Genomic DNA, 17,842 nt, shown 5'->3' with positions numbered 1-17,842 from the left:
TTATTATTATTATTATTATTATTATTATTATTATTGTTTTTTCATTATTCCAGAATATCAGAACTTCACAGCATCAGTTACCTCAAAGATAAAACGATAAAAGATGATTCCGTTCAGAGGCACACGGAACAAATGAATTTGCTGTCGAGAATAACGGATTCCGACATGTCCATACGTGAGTTTTCCCTCATCCACTAGCGTTTGTCGGTTTTTCCTTTTCTTTTCTTTTTCGTTGACTTTGGAAATTTTTTTTTTTTTTTTTTTTTGCAGCGACGGGAGGAGGACGAGAATATCATCCAAATTCCCCGTCGGCGACGAATTGGACAAAAGGAAAAACGAATCAAAAAGTGATGCACATATGATAGAAAAGAAGAAAGGAAAGGAAAAGAAAAGAAAAGAAAGGAAAGGAAAAGAAAAGAAAAAAGAAAAACTTTTTTTTTTTTATACATATTTTGCATTTAAAAGAAAAAATTTCCCGATGACGTCACGAGCGTCGTTTGAAATCACCCGATGGGAAATTTTTTGTTGTTGTTTTCTTTTCTCCGCCCTCCGCTCAGGTCCCGCCCCCTTCGACAAAATCGCATCCGTTTCGTCGTTTCTTCGAATCCCCCGCCCCCTTCCCTCCCGCCCCGCCCCCTTCCCTCCCGCCCCGCCCCCCGTCAAGGAAGTTTTTTTGTTTTTTTTTTTTATAAATTTTTTATTAATATTTTCTCGTGTTTATAATTCTAATCATCGTGTCTTTGTTATCACTTTTATTAATTTTATTCATTCCAGTTGTTCTAGAAAGTTTGAATGTATAAAAACGCACACAATGACCGTAACGCGCGTTTGAAAGTTGCGAAAAAAAAACAAAAAACAAAATGGACGCGGTTCGAAACCCTACGAAATTATTATTATTATTTTTATTTATTTATTTATTTGATCCGGCGTTCATTTCTAAAAAAATTTTCCTTTTTTTTTTTTTTTTTTGTTGAAGAAACGACGATTTGCGATTTTTGTTCATCCTTTTTCAACGTGGATAATAATGTTGAAAATGATGGTGGCGGTGTCTCCCCTCCCCCTTCCCCTCCTACTCCTCCTCTTCGTCTAATAGGCTCCATCGACCGCGGAGATTTTTCCGATTTATAAATAAATAGTTTTATAAAGGTGTAGAGAAAAATGAAAAATTATGATAGTTTGTTAAGAAAGAAAACAAAAAGAAAATGACGTGGGATTAGCGATTGTCGATCGAAAATGATTGATTGATTGATTTATTAATCGGATCGTGATCGATGAGAGTTTGAATTAATTGTTATGTATATTATTATTATTAATTATTATTATTATTAGCTTATTTGTTGTATAATAAAATTTATTTTTTTTTATGAAAATATTGTAATTTAAGATTCATTCATTCATTCATTCGCTGATTCATTCATTCATCGATTCATTTATTTATTAATTGATTGATTGATTGATTGATATTCGTTACGTAATCCGAGAAAAAAAAAAAAATTTTTTTGTCACTCGTTTGTCTTTTTTTTTTTTTTTTTCTTAACGCAGAGGAAACAAATATGTAAATTTAAGTAAAACAAATACAAACGGTACAAATCAAGTACAAACGTTTGTTTGTTTGTTTGTTTGTTTTTATTTTCTCACAGGAAAAATCAAAGTTCAAATGTTTTGTAAGAAAAAAATTTTTTTTTTTTTTTGTCGATATCATTGCCTAATAAAAAGTTTTTTTTTTTTTTTTTCCCAATTCAAGTACGTTATTTAAATAATAATGATAATGATAATAATGATGATGATGATGATGATAAATATTATTTTATTTTGCTTTTTATCTATTGTAGTGTTAAACAAAACACAATATTATCATTTTTTTTTTTTTTTTAAATTTATTTTGTTATCTGACCATTTAAATTAAAAATTTATTATTTTTTTTATTTTTAAAAGGACAATATTATTATTATTATTATTATTATTATAAAGACGTAATTAAATCGGACAGAGCGATTCGAGTTCAAATCGTAAATCGGGTCAAAAACAAACAAACAAACAAACAAAAATATTAAATTCATTAAATTTTTATAATTGTCATTACAAAAAATATTTGTTTGTTTGTTTTAAGGGAGAACAATCAACAACAACAACAAAATGAATTGTTTGCCATCATCATCATCATCATTATCATTATCGTTTAGGGAATTATTATTAATTGGATGTAAAAAATAATAATAATAATAATGATTGATTCGTCAAAGGATTTGTCAAAAAGTGACGAAGAAATGGGAAGAAAAAAAAAAATTTTGTTGTTGTTGTTGTTGTTTGTCGACGCGTAAAAATGATCAAAAGAGATTTAGAGTGAGAGAGAGAGTGCGATGATTTATTATTATTATTATTATTATTATTATTATTATCAGTTAGTTTTAACAACCATTTTTATCATAGAAAATTTTTCGAGTGGATCGCTATGAACGTATAAAAAAAAAAAAAATCGGATTTGTTTGTTTTTTTTCTTGTAGTGCGCGAGTGTTTGTCGAAAAGATTTTTTTTTTTTTTTTTGTTTTCCATAATGAAAAACATAATAATAATAATTTTGTTTGTTTTCAATTGTTTTTTAACGGTTACGGAATGTTATAGATTGGGGGTTGGAAGAGCTGACGTCACGGGTCCCATCGCTGAAGTCACGCTGGTGAGCATAAATTTTTAATTTATTATACCGTTTGTTTGTTATTATTATTATCATTATTATTATTATTATTATTGTTTCAGATGGGATATGGTAAATTCGAACAAAAAGGTTCAGGTATACACACGAGACAATATTCGAAAGCATACGTTGTCGACGATGGTGACAATCGTTTGGTTTTTGTTAACGTTGATGTCGGAATGATGGCGGATGGCGTTAGAATTCAGGTACGAGTGGTATGGAGAAAACCAAAGGTTTTGCAATCCGTTAAAAAATTATTTTCGAATCGTTTAAGGTTATAAAATCATTGGAAAACATGTTCGATGGCCTTTACAACATGGATAACGTCATAATATCAGGTACGCACACTCATTCAGCCGTTGGTGGTTTTCTCATGCATACCTTTTTCGACATACCAAGCGGTGGATTTTGCCGGGAAACGTTTGATGCTCTCGTCAAAGGAATTGTCAAGGTATTCCCCACGACTTCCGCTTTTTCGGAAAAACCAACGTTTCAAATGATTATTTGATTTCAGAGCGTCGTCATAGCTCACGACAGCTTACAAGAAGGTAGACTTTATTTGTCGACGACGACGGTTCTTGGTGTCACCGTGAATCGTAGTCCTACGTCGTACCTTAAAAATCCGGAAAAGGAAAGGAAAATGTAAATGAATGAACGAATAATGTTTTTTTTTGTGGGGGGGTTTGGTTTAAAACCATTAAAATTTTTCTTTTTGGTGTTATCAGGTACCCGTACGACACCGATAAGGAAATGACTCAATTACGTTTCGTATCAAACGATGGACAGTTGCTCGGTGCCATTAATTGGTTTCCAATTCACGGTACGACCCTTAACAACACAAACACATTAGTCTCATCGGATAACATCGGTTATGCTGCTCTGACATTGGAAAAATTTGTAGAAAAAGATAGTTTGATGGGACAGGTAGGGCCGAAACTCCCGAAACAAGGGCCGAAGATAAGTTTTAAAATGGCGGATTTGTTTTTCAGTCAAAATTTGTCGCGTCGTTTGCTTCGAGTAATTTAGGAGACGTTTCGCCAAACGTTGACGGACCCAAATGTCATCAAAGCGGTACAGAATGCGATGCCACGAGTAAATGTTCGGACATGTTCGAAGAATGTTACGCGTTAGGACCTGGAAAAGATATGTACGAAAGCGTTGCCATGATAGGTCTCAAATTAGCCGAAGGAGCTTGGGTATTTACGACAATGTAGTATAGCATGTTGTGGCCGTGTTGTTTGTTGGTTGTTTTCGAAGGAGGGATCGAAAGAGTTGATTGATCGTTTGTTTCGTGTGTTTTAGGACTTGATAAAAAATTCAAAAGGGGTTGAAGTTACCGGATCGGTACAGGGTATACATCAATACGTGGATATGTCAAAAGCAAGAGGATTGTTTTTTAACAGAGTGACAAAAAGAGTGGAAAACGTAAGTCCTGAACATATTACTTTTCATTTTGTTGTCTGGTTGTTGTCGTCTGGAAACTAATAAGCATAAAATTAAAGATACGAGGATGTCTTCCGGCCATGGGTTACAGTGCGGGTGCAGGTACGACGGATGGTCAATTTTTACCATTTTTACATCAGGGAATGACGAAATCAAAATGGTGGATCGATGCGATAGCAAACGTATTAGCACGTCCGACAAAAGAAGACGTGCAATGTCATTTTCCAAAACCCATACTTTTGGCTTCTGGACACGTAAGATGCTCCAAAACATTATCATCGTCGTCGTATTCGTCGCGGTCATTTTATAAAAAACTTGATTGATTGATTTTCAGTTAAATTTCCCATTCGAATGGCAACCTAAAATCGTATCGACTCAACTTGGAAAATTGGGGAATTTGATAATAGCATGCGTGCCTGGAGAATTCACGACCATGTCCGGAAGAAGAATGAAAAATTTATTGGGTGAAATTTTCGGTAAAAATTCAACCGTCGTCATTTCCGGTCTTTGCAACACTTACAGCGATTACATAGCCACGTTCGAAGAATATCAAGTACTTATTTATTTAATTATTATTATTATTATCATTATTATCGTGGTAAATATTTAATTAAATCGTTTGTTTGTTTGTTTGTTTGTTTGTTTAAGGATCAAAGGTACGAGGCTGCTTCCACGTTGTTCGGACCCCACACTTTAAATTTACATTTGATGCAATATCAAAATTTGGCAAACGCATTACAAACGGTGAGTATGAATAAATCTTTCGTTTCCTTTTTTTCCTTTTTTTTTCCTTTGTTTCCTTTGTTTCCTTTTTTTGTTAAATATTTAAAAAAAATTTTTTTTTTAGAATAAAACGTTAGAAAGAGGACCCGAACCTGCAGGTTTGGATCCGGATAAAATGATGTCGCTCATACCTCCGGTAGTGTTCGACAATCCTAAAAGAGGACACGGTTTCGGTGATGTTTTGGTACAACCGGAAGACGTTTCGACAAACGTCATTAACGACACGTCATCGGAAGTAACCGTCAAAGCAACATTCGTAAGGAAATTTTATAAAATTAAAAAAATGGCTTCTTTAACAAAAACAAAATGTCTACCGACGGTTGTCAATCAATTTTCTTATTTTTAAAGGTCGGTGCAAATCCAAGAAACAATCTACGTTTGGACGATACGTTTTTGACGATAGAAAAAAGGAAGAAAAAAAAATTAGAAAACGGAAATGACGTAGAAATATGGGAAATCGTTGCAACGGATGCGGATTACAATACAAAGTAAGTGAAAAATTTTTATTCAAAGATTTTTTTTTGTCATTGTCTTCTCCAAATGGGTTTTTTTTTTTTTAAAGAATGCATTGGAGAAGAACGAATCCCGTGGAAGGTACGAGCGAAGTAGATGTAGAATGGAAAATATTTAAATCCAACGTTAAACCTGGAACGTATAGATTTAAATATTTTGGAGATTATAAATCTTTAATCGATGGTACGGTCAAATCGTTCGAAGGAGTCACCCTCCCATTTTCGATCGGTAAATTTAAAAAAATTAAATAAATAAACAATAAAAAAACGAATGACGTAATATATATATATATATATATATATAAATATATTTAAAATCGTTTTTATATATACAAAATATATAAATAATAATAATAATAATAATATAAAATTTTTTTTGCGTTTTACATAAATAATATTTAAGACGATAACAACAGTTATAAAAAAAAAAATTATAGTCTTGGTACGAATCGTTAATTGATCTTAAAGTCGAAGGTTTTTAAACGATAATAATAATAATAATAATAATAATAATAATAATAATAATCATAATCATAATAATAATAATAATCATAATCATAATGATAATTAATAATAATAATAACCATAATAATAATAATAATAATAAATGAATGACGTGAGTAAAAACACCGAAAATCAATCGCGTATATAAAGAAACGAAACATAAAAAAATTTGGAAGGATAAGATAATAATAATACTGATTTCGATTTTTCTTTTGTCTTTTATAATAATAATAATAATAATAATAATAAATCGGAAAAATGGAAAACCGGAAATTGTCAATTTTAATACGAATCGTTTATATAAAAATTAAATTTTTAAATAAATAAATGGATAAACGAATAAATTAACTCGTTAAAAAAGGCCTACTCGTGTGATTTCCCCCCCCCCCGCCCCCCAAATTATAAGCTCGTTTGTTTTTTTTTTTTTATTGTCTTTATAGTAAATTTCATCTCGGTCGCGATATATTATCGCCATGGCACCTCTTATCATCGATATTATCGATTAGTATAAATAAATAAAAAGATTATCAAGCTTTGGAAAACTTGCGTGGATGCGTGCGTGCGTGCGTGCGTGCTTGCGTTTTTTTTTTTTTTTTTTTTTTTTTTTTGGAATTTGTTTCTTACGGAAAAATTCAAAGAGGAATGAAAAGGGGAAAAAACCCGTTCGTCGTCGTCGTCGTCGTCTCCCCTTTTTTCCCCCCCCCCTCCCCCAACTTTTTCAAGAGATGTCGCTCCCTATGACCAATTCTCTAATGTTTATATATTCTGGATCCGTTGAAAATATGTTTAGGAGTTGAGCAAACGTCGGCCTCATCGTGGGTTCGAAATTCCAACATTGTTCCATTATCTTGTACACTTCTTCCGGACAATTTTCCGGTTTCGAAAGTCTTTCTCCCTCTTCGACTCGTTTTATAACCTTTCGGAGTAATAATAATTAATAATTATTATTTTTAATTCCGACGGAAAAAACCAAGATACTACTACTACTAGTACCACTACTCACTTCGCTTCCCTTCATGTCGCCGTAGGGTTGCTGACCGAAAGAAAACATTTCCCAAAGCGTTATGCCGAAACTCCAAACGTCGCTCGCGTGAGAAAATGTACCGAAATTAAATGACTCCGGTGCGTACCTAATTTATAATAATATTACTACTAATAATAATAATAATAATAAGGAGGAGGTTTCGAAATTCGCGACTTACCATTTGATAGGCCATCGACCACCAACGGTCGCTTTGTAATATTGACTGTCGCTGGAAATGACTCTGGAAAGACCGAAATCGCTTATTTTCGCTTGGTGCCTAGACGACAGGAGTATGTTTCTCGCCGCTAAATCCCTATGAACGAATCTTTGTTCTTCTAAATATTTCATACCTGAAAATCATTTTGCGTTGCTTAACCGAAAAAGAAAAATAATAATAATAATAATTTATTTAAAAGTACGAACCGCACGCAATTTGCGAAGCCCATAATTTCAATTCGTAATTTGGATTTACTCTATCCGGGAATTCTATTAAATAAGCTAACATGGATCCTAGAGGAACTAATTCTTGTACCATCATGAGCGGGGGTCCCTGAGAAAGACCTATTTAAATAAATCCCATTCGATAAATTCGAGTTTTACTTTTATTATTATTATTATTATTATTATTGTTAATACGAACCGATTAATTTAACGACGCAATGATGATTTAAACTAGTCATTACTTTGGCTTCCCTTATAAATTCGCATCGGTTAACGGGTAAATGTTCGTTGTGAAGAGTTTTAACGGCAACGTCGATCTGAAATCATTATTATTATTATTATTATTATTATTAAGCCAATAAGGTATTCGTTTCGAAGAGGAGAAGAGAAAGGTTTCATACAGTTTTAAAATCGTCCACTTGATAAGTTCCCTTGTAAACGAATCCGTATTCGCCCTCTCCCAAAACGTTACCCAATTTTAACCTGCAACTTTGTATGCAACCTGGAGGTTCGGAAACGATTTCCTCTCCCTTGAGAAGCACCTGAGGTACTTGAGTGCAATTGTTCGTCACGACTTTTTTATTCGTCGATTTATCTCCGGTTCCGGTGGAAATTATCAATGGCGTAGACGATCTTCGAGTCATCGTGGTGGCGTTGGACTCGGCATCCACCGTTAAAGAATTACCAACGTCTCTTTGGTGATTCTTTTTTTTTAAAGGCATCGTGGCTGAAAGCTAAACGCAAAACCACCATTACATGGAGCAAAAACGTTGAGGTTAGGAGGAAAATAATTCAAAAAAAAATTAATAAATGACGTACGCCATGTCTTGGAAATTCTGGCACTGGAGGTTTTGGTTTGGGTGGCACTGGAATTTGCAAAACGGTCGGTAAACCATCTTGCATTCTACTATAATAATCTATAACGTGTTCTAAACTTTCTAACAAAGGACCATCGTCGATAAAATAATATCCATTCTGAAAAAAAAAAAAAGAAATTAATTTGTTGATAATGAGGAAAATCGTGGGAAAATCCCAAAGACATAATAATAATAATTATATAAAAATACTTCGTTTTTTATTTGAAAATGAAAACTTCTATCGTTGACTATCATCGTTAGAACGTAAACTCCGCCATTTTTATGACTATATCGAACTAAATAAGAACCTTCTTTATTACCATATTCTTTAAGTAATTCAACGGCTTCTTTTCTATCTAGTGTACCGTGATACCAATTGTATTTGGAAAGTACCGGTTTCGGAGCTTTGTATTTACCTGCAATGAAATTTCCCTGTCAATTAGAAAAAATAATAATAATAATAAATGACTTTTCTCCTTCTTTTTTTATTTTCTTACGTAAAATTTCAACGCAGTCTTGAAATCCTTTTCTTTGAGCTAACATAAGAGGAGTTTCACCCTCTAGTGTTCTAGGATGTGCAGGAGCATTTAAACCTAATAAAAGCTGTATGACTTCTGATAATCCTCTCCAAGCGGCTTCGTGTAAAGGCACCCAACCAGTGTTAGCATTTCTACTTTGAACTTGTGCTTCACCTTTTTGTATAAGCAGTCTAATCGTTGTTAAGTGATTGCTTTGGCATGCATACTAAAATGATTATACATGTGCGATAAATTTTTAATTGAAATTCTAATCGATTAGAGAGAGAGGAAACACAAATCTTACATGTAAAGGAGTGTATCCCGCTGTATCCCTACAATTAATGTTAGCACCTGTTTCAATTAATTTTATTAATATATCATCTGCTCCTTTTCTGCTAGCTAAATGTGCAGCAGTTTGACCATCTTCGCTTTTAGCATCAGTGTTCCTGTATCCACATTTTAGTAATTCCGATACTACCGTGTAATTACCTTTAAAAAAATTTTGTTTCGTTAAAAAAGATATCGACAATAAATAACTTTTACTTGTAAATTCACATTTTTTATTTTATATTTACCTTCTTTGGTTGCTCTGTGTAGTAAATTTGTTTTACCATGGCATCTGGTATCGTGAGGAGGTGGATCTTTTTTGCAAAAATTTGTTAGTTTAGTTATTAAACCGTTTTCATTTTCTTGATGATAGTTAATGAGAGTTTCTAACCCGTGAAAAATGTGTTCATTATCTGAAGTTAATTGTTTTTTATTAAATTAATCATATTAATAATAAAAATTGACAAAAAAATAAAAAACATTTTGACATTTTTCGATATTTCATTAAGTTTTTAACATTAATCAAGTTTTAATTGGTATCGTTGTTTACTTTAAACATAATGCACTGATATAAATATTTATTTTTAATTTACTCACCGATACTAAAAAATGCATCTTCTCCATGGCGTAGTATTTGATAATGAACAATATCACCATTATGAAGTAATGTTAAAACGAAATCACCGGGTGATGCGAAACTTTCTCTAACTAAAAATCCACCCTCTGAATTAAGATCTTGAATTAGTTTTTCAGCATCATCCCTTGATAACTTTCCATGAAACCAAGAAATGCATTCTTCTCTGGACATGTCTTTACTACTACTGTAATTTAAAAAATTATAATAATAATAATAATAATGATAAACATGGTACAAATACAATATTGACAAATAATAATAGGCTTTTTAAAAATGATCATGTCAGCAAATTATTAATGACATAATAACAGTTAGTGTTTAATTTTATTTACGTTAATAGCGATACCTTCGCCTTAAACTGATAAATTCAATTGAATGACAGCTTTCCATTTTAATTAATTTTAACCAAAGTAAAAGTAAAACGTTTTAAATTGATAATAAAAATTGTATTCAAGTAAGAATTCTTAGAATTGCAAGACTTTCATCATTTTCAAAATAAGGTTGGCCTTGAATATATGTTTTTAAATATTTAATTACGCAAATAAGAGAATGAAATACGTAATAACTTTAAAAAAACCTTGCAATACCTGTATGAATCATCAATACTATTTTACGATATATTTAGTAGCATTTTATTTAATGCTTAATTGCATTTAGTTGGCGGATTAACAGCTTAACAATAAATTTGCAATTGTTTGTGACTTATCTCACATCATACGACACTTAACAAATTATTTTTTTATTTTGGCGACACTTTTCTCTCTTTTTAGAACAATTATTGTCGACGTATATAAAATAACCGCTTCTTTCTCGTTAAAATCTCGCCGTTGACGAGACAGTTTTAATTTATGTGTTCATGAGAAATTCAATTAAATTAATTAGATATTTTTTTGAGTTTTGAAATGCAAAATCAGTAAAATCATGTAAGTTATTTATTGTTTTATTTAAATTTCATCTCACATTATTTCAATTTTAGAAAAAAAACCATTTTTTCCAATACAGAAATTAAAAATGAATAAGAATTATTATTATTATTATTATTATATATTCTCATTATGCTCAATTCTTTTTTCTTTATACAGAAGTTACACTTGAAATCATTTTTTTTTATTTATTAATAATATATTATATTAAAACACAAATCACTAAATTAACAATTGAAAATATATAAATACGTGTATATATTTGAAAAACATTTTTTTTTTTTTTTGTAATTTGTGATTTGAGCTTCATTCTTATTATACATTGTACGCATATATTGTATAATGTACATTAATATAAATTGAGCTGAAATTTATTTTATTTAATTTATTATATTATATTATATTATAACATCATTTTGAACTTTTTTTTTTTTCTTTTGTTTGTTAATTTAAATTTATTTTCTATACATAAAATTTTTAAATAATATATAATATGAGTGTGTGTGTGTGTTTGTCAATCTTGTTCAATTAATTCATTATGATAATTAATTAAAATTATAATAATAATAATAATTATAAATTTAATTAAAATAAAATATTTTAACACAAATTACAATATATATATATATGTAAGTTTTTTTATTTGTTTTTTTTTTTTTTTAAAGCAAAATACAATACACAGGGTATTATTATTATTATTATACACATAAAATTAAGCATTTCTTTTATTAACATTCATGATATATACTTTCATATTATTTTCTAAACATCAACAACAAATTTATATATATTTATTTATTAATTTATGTTTAAAAAAGTAAAATTTAAGTAAATAAATAAATATATACATATATATATGTATTAAAATAAATAAATAGGTACATATGATGATTGCTTTATGCAAAATGGGAGCAACAAAAAAAAAAAAAAATTTTTTTTTTAAATTTTTGTTTAGAATAATTAATTATTATTATTATTATCATCATTTATAATTACCTGTTTATTTATTTACCAACCATCATCATCATCATCATCAATAAATTATGTACATGTAATAATAATAATAATAATAAATAAATTTAAATGATATAAAATAATTAAAAGGCTATTCTCATTTTACTAAATAATTAAGATATGGAAAAATTTTACATAAAAACAACAACAACAACCAACAAACAAACAAACAAACACACACAGACAGATATTCACAGACAAAATTTTTTTTTATCAATTCATTCACTATTTCATTTTCAATTATTATTTACATACGTATAATAATATATTTATTTATTTATATATTTTTAATTTTAAATTAATATGAAAAATAAAAATAAAAATAAAGAATTTATTTTATTGTTTGTAGATGGGAAGCTCTCCGGTTGTTTCAGGCTCTCTATAAATTATTACCAAGCGTATAATATAGAAGAAGAAAAAGAAGAAGAAAAAAGAAAATTTTTTTTTGTATAGAAAATTTCAACATGGATGTGAAAAATCTCGACCAAAGGCACCATTTATATAACAAACAATTCATCCAGTAATTATTATTATTATTAATATTTAAAAAGTTATAGTTACGATTAATATAATTAATGATGGACATATATACATTTATTGTCCTGGTTGTACGTACGAATGCGAATGTAATAATAATAATAATAATATTATTTGTTTATTTTCGCATTCGTTTTATTTATTTTATTGTAGATTATATATATGTAAAAAAAAAAAAAAAAAAAATGGATTGTATTTGCATAAGCGATTAATATTTAATTTAAAATTATTTTTTTAAAGGATGCCACATTGCTGTCGGTTTACGAAGCATCGAAAGCATTTGTATCCAATGTGAAAGAGCTTTTCCGGATGCTTGAGATCCTAAAATGACATGACCTAATGGATACGCCTTTGGTTCCCCAATATTTTCGGCAACCGTCAATCTAAGTTGTAAGTTCTAAAAATAAATTATTATTATTATTATTATTATTTACGCGTTTAACCTTGAAGGTTTTTCTTTACAAGGTAGTACTAATATTAAATTTCAAAGAAAATTTATTTTCGGTTTTAACCCTCTCACCCCCCCTCTCACTCCCTCTCACTCTCTCTTTATTTATTTATTTAAAGTTTTAAAACGTGTTATTATTAAATTAATAATATACGTCATACATTTATTTTTATAAGTTTCGAATATTAATAATAATAATAATTAAAAATTTAAAAAAAAATGGCGGTCGAAAAGAAAAACAAAAAGATGAACATTTACAAAAAATTGTCTTCTTTTTCATTTTATTTAAAATTTTTTTTTTTTTAAGTTAAAAGAGAGAGAGAGAGAGAGAAAAGGTGAAAAGGGTTCTATGGTGGTTGTCTTGGCAACCCACAGATTTTCTCAAAACTTAAAAATCAAGAGAAGGAAAAAAAAAAAAAAAAAAAAGAAAAACTTTTTTAAAAAAAAAAAAAAATAAAATTTCAAATTTAAATAGTAATATTCGTTGATAAAACTTTTGTTAGTTAATGTTATTATTATTATTATTATTATTAGTATCAAATTTATAATATTTTTTTTGTTGGTGTTGGGAAATTTATTTTTAAAAAGTTGGTAAAATTGCATGATGGTAAATTTTAACGAACGAAAAAATTTATTTGTTTGTTTGTTGTTGCTCTTCGGCCATTTTTTTTTTTTTTGATGATGATTATTGGGGGGGGGGGGGAAATTAATCGTAGGGAAAATTCGTTGAGGGGAAATTTGTCGTAATTAAATTTGTCAAAATTTGTCGACAATTAACGAATTGGATGAAAAGAAGTGTTGATAAATTATTATTTTGTACTTACTTGTAAAGACGTGGGTGAAACATTGAATATCATAGCTTCGTTAAATATCGGACTTTTTTCTCCTTTTTTAACGGATGTTTTTTTCTTATATAATTTTTTACCTTGTTTTAATAGATATACCTGAAGGCAAAAAAAGGTTTAGGTTCGTGACGTCACAAAAAAAAAAATAAAAACGACAGAAAAATTTATAATTGTCGCCACCTTGACAAAAGGATCTCCTGAATCTCTTTGTCGAGGGAAGACTAAATTTCTAGCTTTGACAACTACAACGGTCAGTCTTTCGGCTGTTGGCAGATAATTAAGTGACAGCATAAGTTCTCCCCATTCTGTACGATTCTGAAATCATTGAAGTTTTTTCTTTTTTTATTTTCTGTCGTTTGTTACGACAGCGATAACTTTTTAATTCTTTCGAAATTTTCCCTCTTTCTTATTTTTTTTTTTTGTTATGGTTTATTTTCTTGTTTTTCTTGGTTATCTTTCTCTTACCTGTCCCGTATCTGTCAATGTTACCCATGTTGTCACGCCTTGTTTCGACGATATGTCTGATAAACGTAAATCTCCTTCCCCTATGAGTGTGTTTGAATTTTTATCAGTGGAATAAACGTTAAACGACAAACTCCTTTTTGAAAATTCGTGGGGTTCTAATGCAAATAAAAATTTTTCTTTATAACTTGGAGAGTTTGAACTTTTGTAAACCTGGAAAACGTCCAAAGAGGTCAAGAATTTTCTTTGGAGGGGCGAGGGAGCGAGTGAACGAATTTAATTTTTTTTTTTTTTTTGTATTTTACCCTCGTTTGTATGTTAGCTGTTTTATCTGGGAGCAAATTAACTCTGACGTATGTATCCATTAGAGTTTGACTATCGGGATCTGGTCCAATTAAATCTTTAGCTTCTAAAACGTTGACTGATAAATCAGCACATTCGCTAATGAGAAAATGATAGATTAAAGATGAGGGATTAATGATGGGTGGGGGATTAATGGGGTGGGGGGGTAGGGTGTAAAATAATAATAAATTACCTATCGTAATCTAATCCTACGCATAAATACCCTGTCACGTGTGGTTCTTCCAAATCGGCCAAACCGACCGATGTGTCAGAATTAACAGATTCGCAGCTGATTGCACGTTGAAGTCCTTGGACTTGTTTGAATGCTTCCTCTCTCTCGATCGAAGCCTGAGACCTTAATCTAACCGGTGGATTGTCTTGTTTAGAAATTTTACCTGGAATATCGATCCGTTTGTTTATAAATTCGAACAAACGAAGGCGGAACAAAGCGTTAAACTTACTCCTAGGCGGTATGGGAGGTGGTGTCACCGTAGATGACGTTCTACTACTACCGACCCCATTCTCGGATTCTTCTCCTTTATTTATTTCCGTATTTTTTTTTTCTAATATTGTTGGTGACGGTGGTGGTGCGGGAGCCGGTCTGAGGGGTTGGGGTGGTATTTTTTCCGACGTCGAACCACCGAAACTAACGGAAGACGATATAAAACTTGATGACGGTGATATAAGTACGGGTTGAGAGGAACTAAATCCTGTTGTCGAATTCACACGATATAACGATTGATTGGAACTGTTGCTGAAGCACGAAGGCTTAGTAAAATCTATATATATATAAAAAAAAAGCTGTCGTTTACGTCGTGATTATGACGTCATGATTATTTGAGGTGCAAATCGAACCGGATATAGCAAATGGTTTTGAGATTGTTTGAATGGTTCTTCGAACGTGACACAAAAAATTTAAAAAAAAAAAATCGTAATTAAATTATTTAAACTTTTCGAAATGGTCATTAATTAGTTTTCACTTTTTACCGCGAAAAAAAAGGCGCGAAATTTTGTTTTTTTTAAATTTTTTATGACGTAATAAATTTTTTAAAATTTTAAAATTAAAAAATAAAAAACGAAAGAAAAAAATTTATTTTTTGCTTTTGCTGTTGGAACAACAATTAAATTAATCTTTTTTACATCGTATAATAATAATAATAATAATTCCAAATTGAAATTTATTTTACGTTCGTTCGTAACGAAAATTAAAATAATAATAATAATAAATTGAGTAAGTCACACGCGGTCGCGTTTAAATTTCACATTTTATTTTTTTTTTACATATGCAAATATTTAAACCCCCCCCTTTTTTCTCCGTTATTTTTTTTGGGGGGGGGTATGAAGGAAGGGAGGGGGGAATTTTATTATTTTCCAAAAAAATTTTTTTGTTTAAACGAGAAAATGTTTTTTGAAAATTCTAAATCTACGAATATTTATAATTTAATTAATTTGTTTTGTTATTCTTTTGCTTTCTCTTTATTATTATCATCATCATCATTATCATCATCGTCGTAACAATAAAATTGACTTTTAATAATACATAAAATAATTATACAGCTAATAATAATAATAATAATAATAATGAATTCGATTAAAACTTGAAGTAATAAAAAAAAAAAAAAAAAAAAAAATTCGTTAATGAAATGAAGAAAACGATTTCGTTTTATTATTATTATTATTATTATTATTATTATTATTATTATTATTATTATTATTATTATTAAGTTAAAAATATATATATGTATACGCGTTTAACCGGAAATGAAATTTTTTTGTACGAAGTTAATAGAAATCGGGGGGAAAAAGGATGTAAAAAAGAAAAAAAAAAGATTTTATTACGTCATAATATCAAATCGTAATTTTCTATTACGGTAAATAAAAAAAAATAATAATAATAATAATAACGTTCGAATGATGTTTTTTTTTTTTTTTACGATTGTACCTTTTGATGATGATAATAATATTTTCACGTTCTTCATTAATGTTTCACTTAAAATAATAATAATAATGATGAAAAGGTAAAGAGAGAGAGAGAGAGGGAAAAAAAAATTTACCTGATATATCGTTTGATTGTATCGTGCTGTAGGGCAATGAAATTTCTTGTGGATAATTCATCATGAGGGATTCCGTTTGCTGTTGTTGTGGAGGTGAAAATGTCGTCATGGCTATTTTATAATCGTGATCGACGGGATCGAATCTTTTGAAACTTCCGCTGTAGCAAAGATTAATATCACCCATGGAATCCGATGGAACCTTAATCGCCAGAAAAAAAAAAAAATACGATTCAAATGGAATTAGTTTAAAAAAAAAAGGCGGAGAGAGGGAGGCGTGAGGGAGGATGGTGGGGGGCGTGGTGTGGAAAACTCACAAAGTATCCATTAGCGTTGTAGTAACCTTTGCTCCTCGTCAAATTTAATTTTTCTTCTTTCGATGAAAATATCCACGTTGTCGTCCACGTCCATAATCCGATAAATCTACAAACGGTCATGACGATGATGAGTATGAGAATGGCAAGGAAAAGCATGATGGCGACTATTTGAAATTCGCTCATTTTCTTTTTTTTATTACATGTAATGAAAAAAAAATTCAAATTTGTTTTATTATTATTATTATTATTATTATTATTATTATTATTATTATTATTATGGTCACTTTTAAACATGGCAAGGCTCTTATTTGTCGGGATTTTTAAGTGCATTTATTCCAGGTTTCTACCCTGGACGATTCCTTAGGGATAAATGCTCGAATTTCGTTGGTGCTATTTATAGAGTATTTTCCGAAAAATGTGGGCCGTCCCACATAGTGCGATTTCCTGGATTATTATTATTATTATTATTATTATTATTATTAAATATTATTATTATTATTATTATTATTATTATTATCATTATCGTGATATTATTAGCGATTCGTTTTTTACGATTGGTGGGAACTTTTATAATTAAAAAATGAAGATGTCGAATTTTTATTTTTTCTGTTTGTTGTTTGTTTTCCATGGCGTTTGTTGTTGTTTGTATTGTAAAATTTTTTTTGGATTTTTCGTCTGCTGTCGTTATTACAAACGGTAAAAAAAACTTAATAATAATAATGATAAGAGGGTGAAGGAGGGGGGAAAAAATATATAAGTGAAGGATTGAAATTTTGTATGTTTTTTTTTTGTTTGGGAGGAAAATTTTCGGACTCGTGCCTGGAAAATTTTTTTATTCTTTCCATTTTCCTTTTTCCTTTCTTTTTTTTTTTATTCGGTCTAAATCCCAAGACATTTTCCGTCGACATTTAAATATCGTTTTTTTTTTTCCTTTTTTTTATTCCATCTCTTTAACTGCCAACGACGACGACGACGACCGAAATGTCAGTTTATTTTCAATAATATTTGATTTTAAATTATTCGTTTGAAAAAAAAAAAAAAAAAAAAATTTATCGTCGTATTGCTGTCGTCCTGTTGGGGGGGGAGAAATTTTTTTCTGTTGGGTAAATTTAAAAACCATTAATTCTTTTTTTTTTATATTAAAAAAAAAAAAAAAAAAAAAAAA

General features: G+C 29.7%; 3 protein-coding genes across 3 annotated transcripts; 1 reads left to right on the top strand and 2 right to left on the bottom strand.

Moving 5' to 3' along the window:
• Positions 1-2,554: 2,554 nt before the first annotated feature.
• Positions 2,555-5,912, top strand: Phum_PHUM506580 (Neutral ceramidase precursor, putative; the record flags this gene model as incomplete). The annotated part of the gene is made up of 14 exons (XM_002430937.1): positions 2,555-2,674; positions 2,755-2,898; positions 2,967-3,143; positions 3,207-3,334; positions 3,418-3,616; positions 3,682-3,888; positions 3,995-4,117; positions 4,195-4,389; positions 4,470-4,688; positions 4,784-4,879; positions 4,983-5,159; positions 5,267-5,406; positions 5,481-5,619; positions 5,868-5,912. 14 exons carry the CDS (start codon positions 2,555-2,557, stop codon positions 5,910-5,912), a joined length of 2,109 nt encoding a protein of 702 aa, XP_002430982.1.
• Positions 5,913-6,652: 740 nt separating this feature from the next.
• On the bottom strand, positions 6,653-9,909 carry Phum_PHUM506570 (tyrosine-protein kinase shark, putative; the record flags this gene model as incomplete). The annotated part of the gene is made up of 12 exons (XM_002430936.1): positions 6,653-6,850; positions 6,938-7,064; positions 7,137-7,308; positions 7,382-7,519; positions 7,599-7,716; positions 7,801-8,133; positions 8,219-8,374; positions 8,467-8,672; positions 8,754-9,000; positions 9,079-9,263; positions 9,350-9,514; positions 9,699-9,909. The coding sequence occupies 12 exons, from the start codon at positions 9,907-9,909 to the stop codon at positions 6,653-6,655; spliced, it is 2,256 nt and encodes a 751-aa protein (XP_002430981.1).
• Positions 9,910-12,438: 2,529 nt separating this feature from the next.
• On the bottom strand, positions 12,439-16,860 carry Phum_PHUM506560 (synaptotagmin-1, putative; the record flags this gene model as incomplete). Its single annotated transcript, XM_002430935.1, has 8 exons — positions 12,439-12,609; positions 13,485-13,604; positions 13,686-13,820; positions 13,971-14,180; positions 14,273-14,408; positions 14,503-15,088; positions 16,364-16,562; positions 16,678-16,860. 8 exons carry the CDS (start codon positions 16,858-16,860, stop codon positions 12,439-12,441), a joined length of 1,740 nt encoding a protein of 579 aa, XP_002430980.1.
• Between the last annotated feature and the right edge of the window lie 982 nt (positions 16,861-17,842).

Source organism: Pediculus humanus, genomic scaffold (assembly GCF_000006295.1).
Source record: "Pediculus humanus corporis 1103172108278 genomic scaffold, whole genome shotgun sequence".
Classification (NCBI taxonomy): Eukaryota; Metazoa; Arthropoda; class Insecta; order Psocodea; family Pediculidae; genus Pediculus; species Pediculus humanus.
The sequence above is the reverse complement of the archived record's forward strand: the minus strand, read 5'-3'. Positions and strand labels throughout refer to the sequence as shown.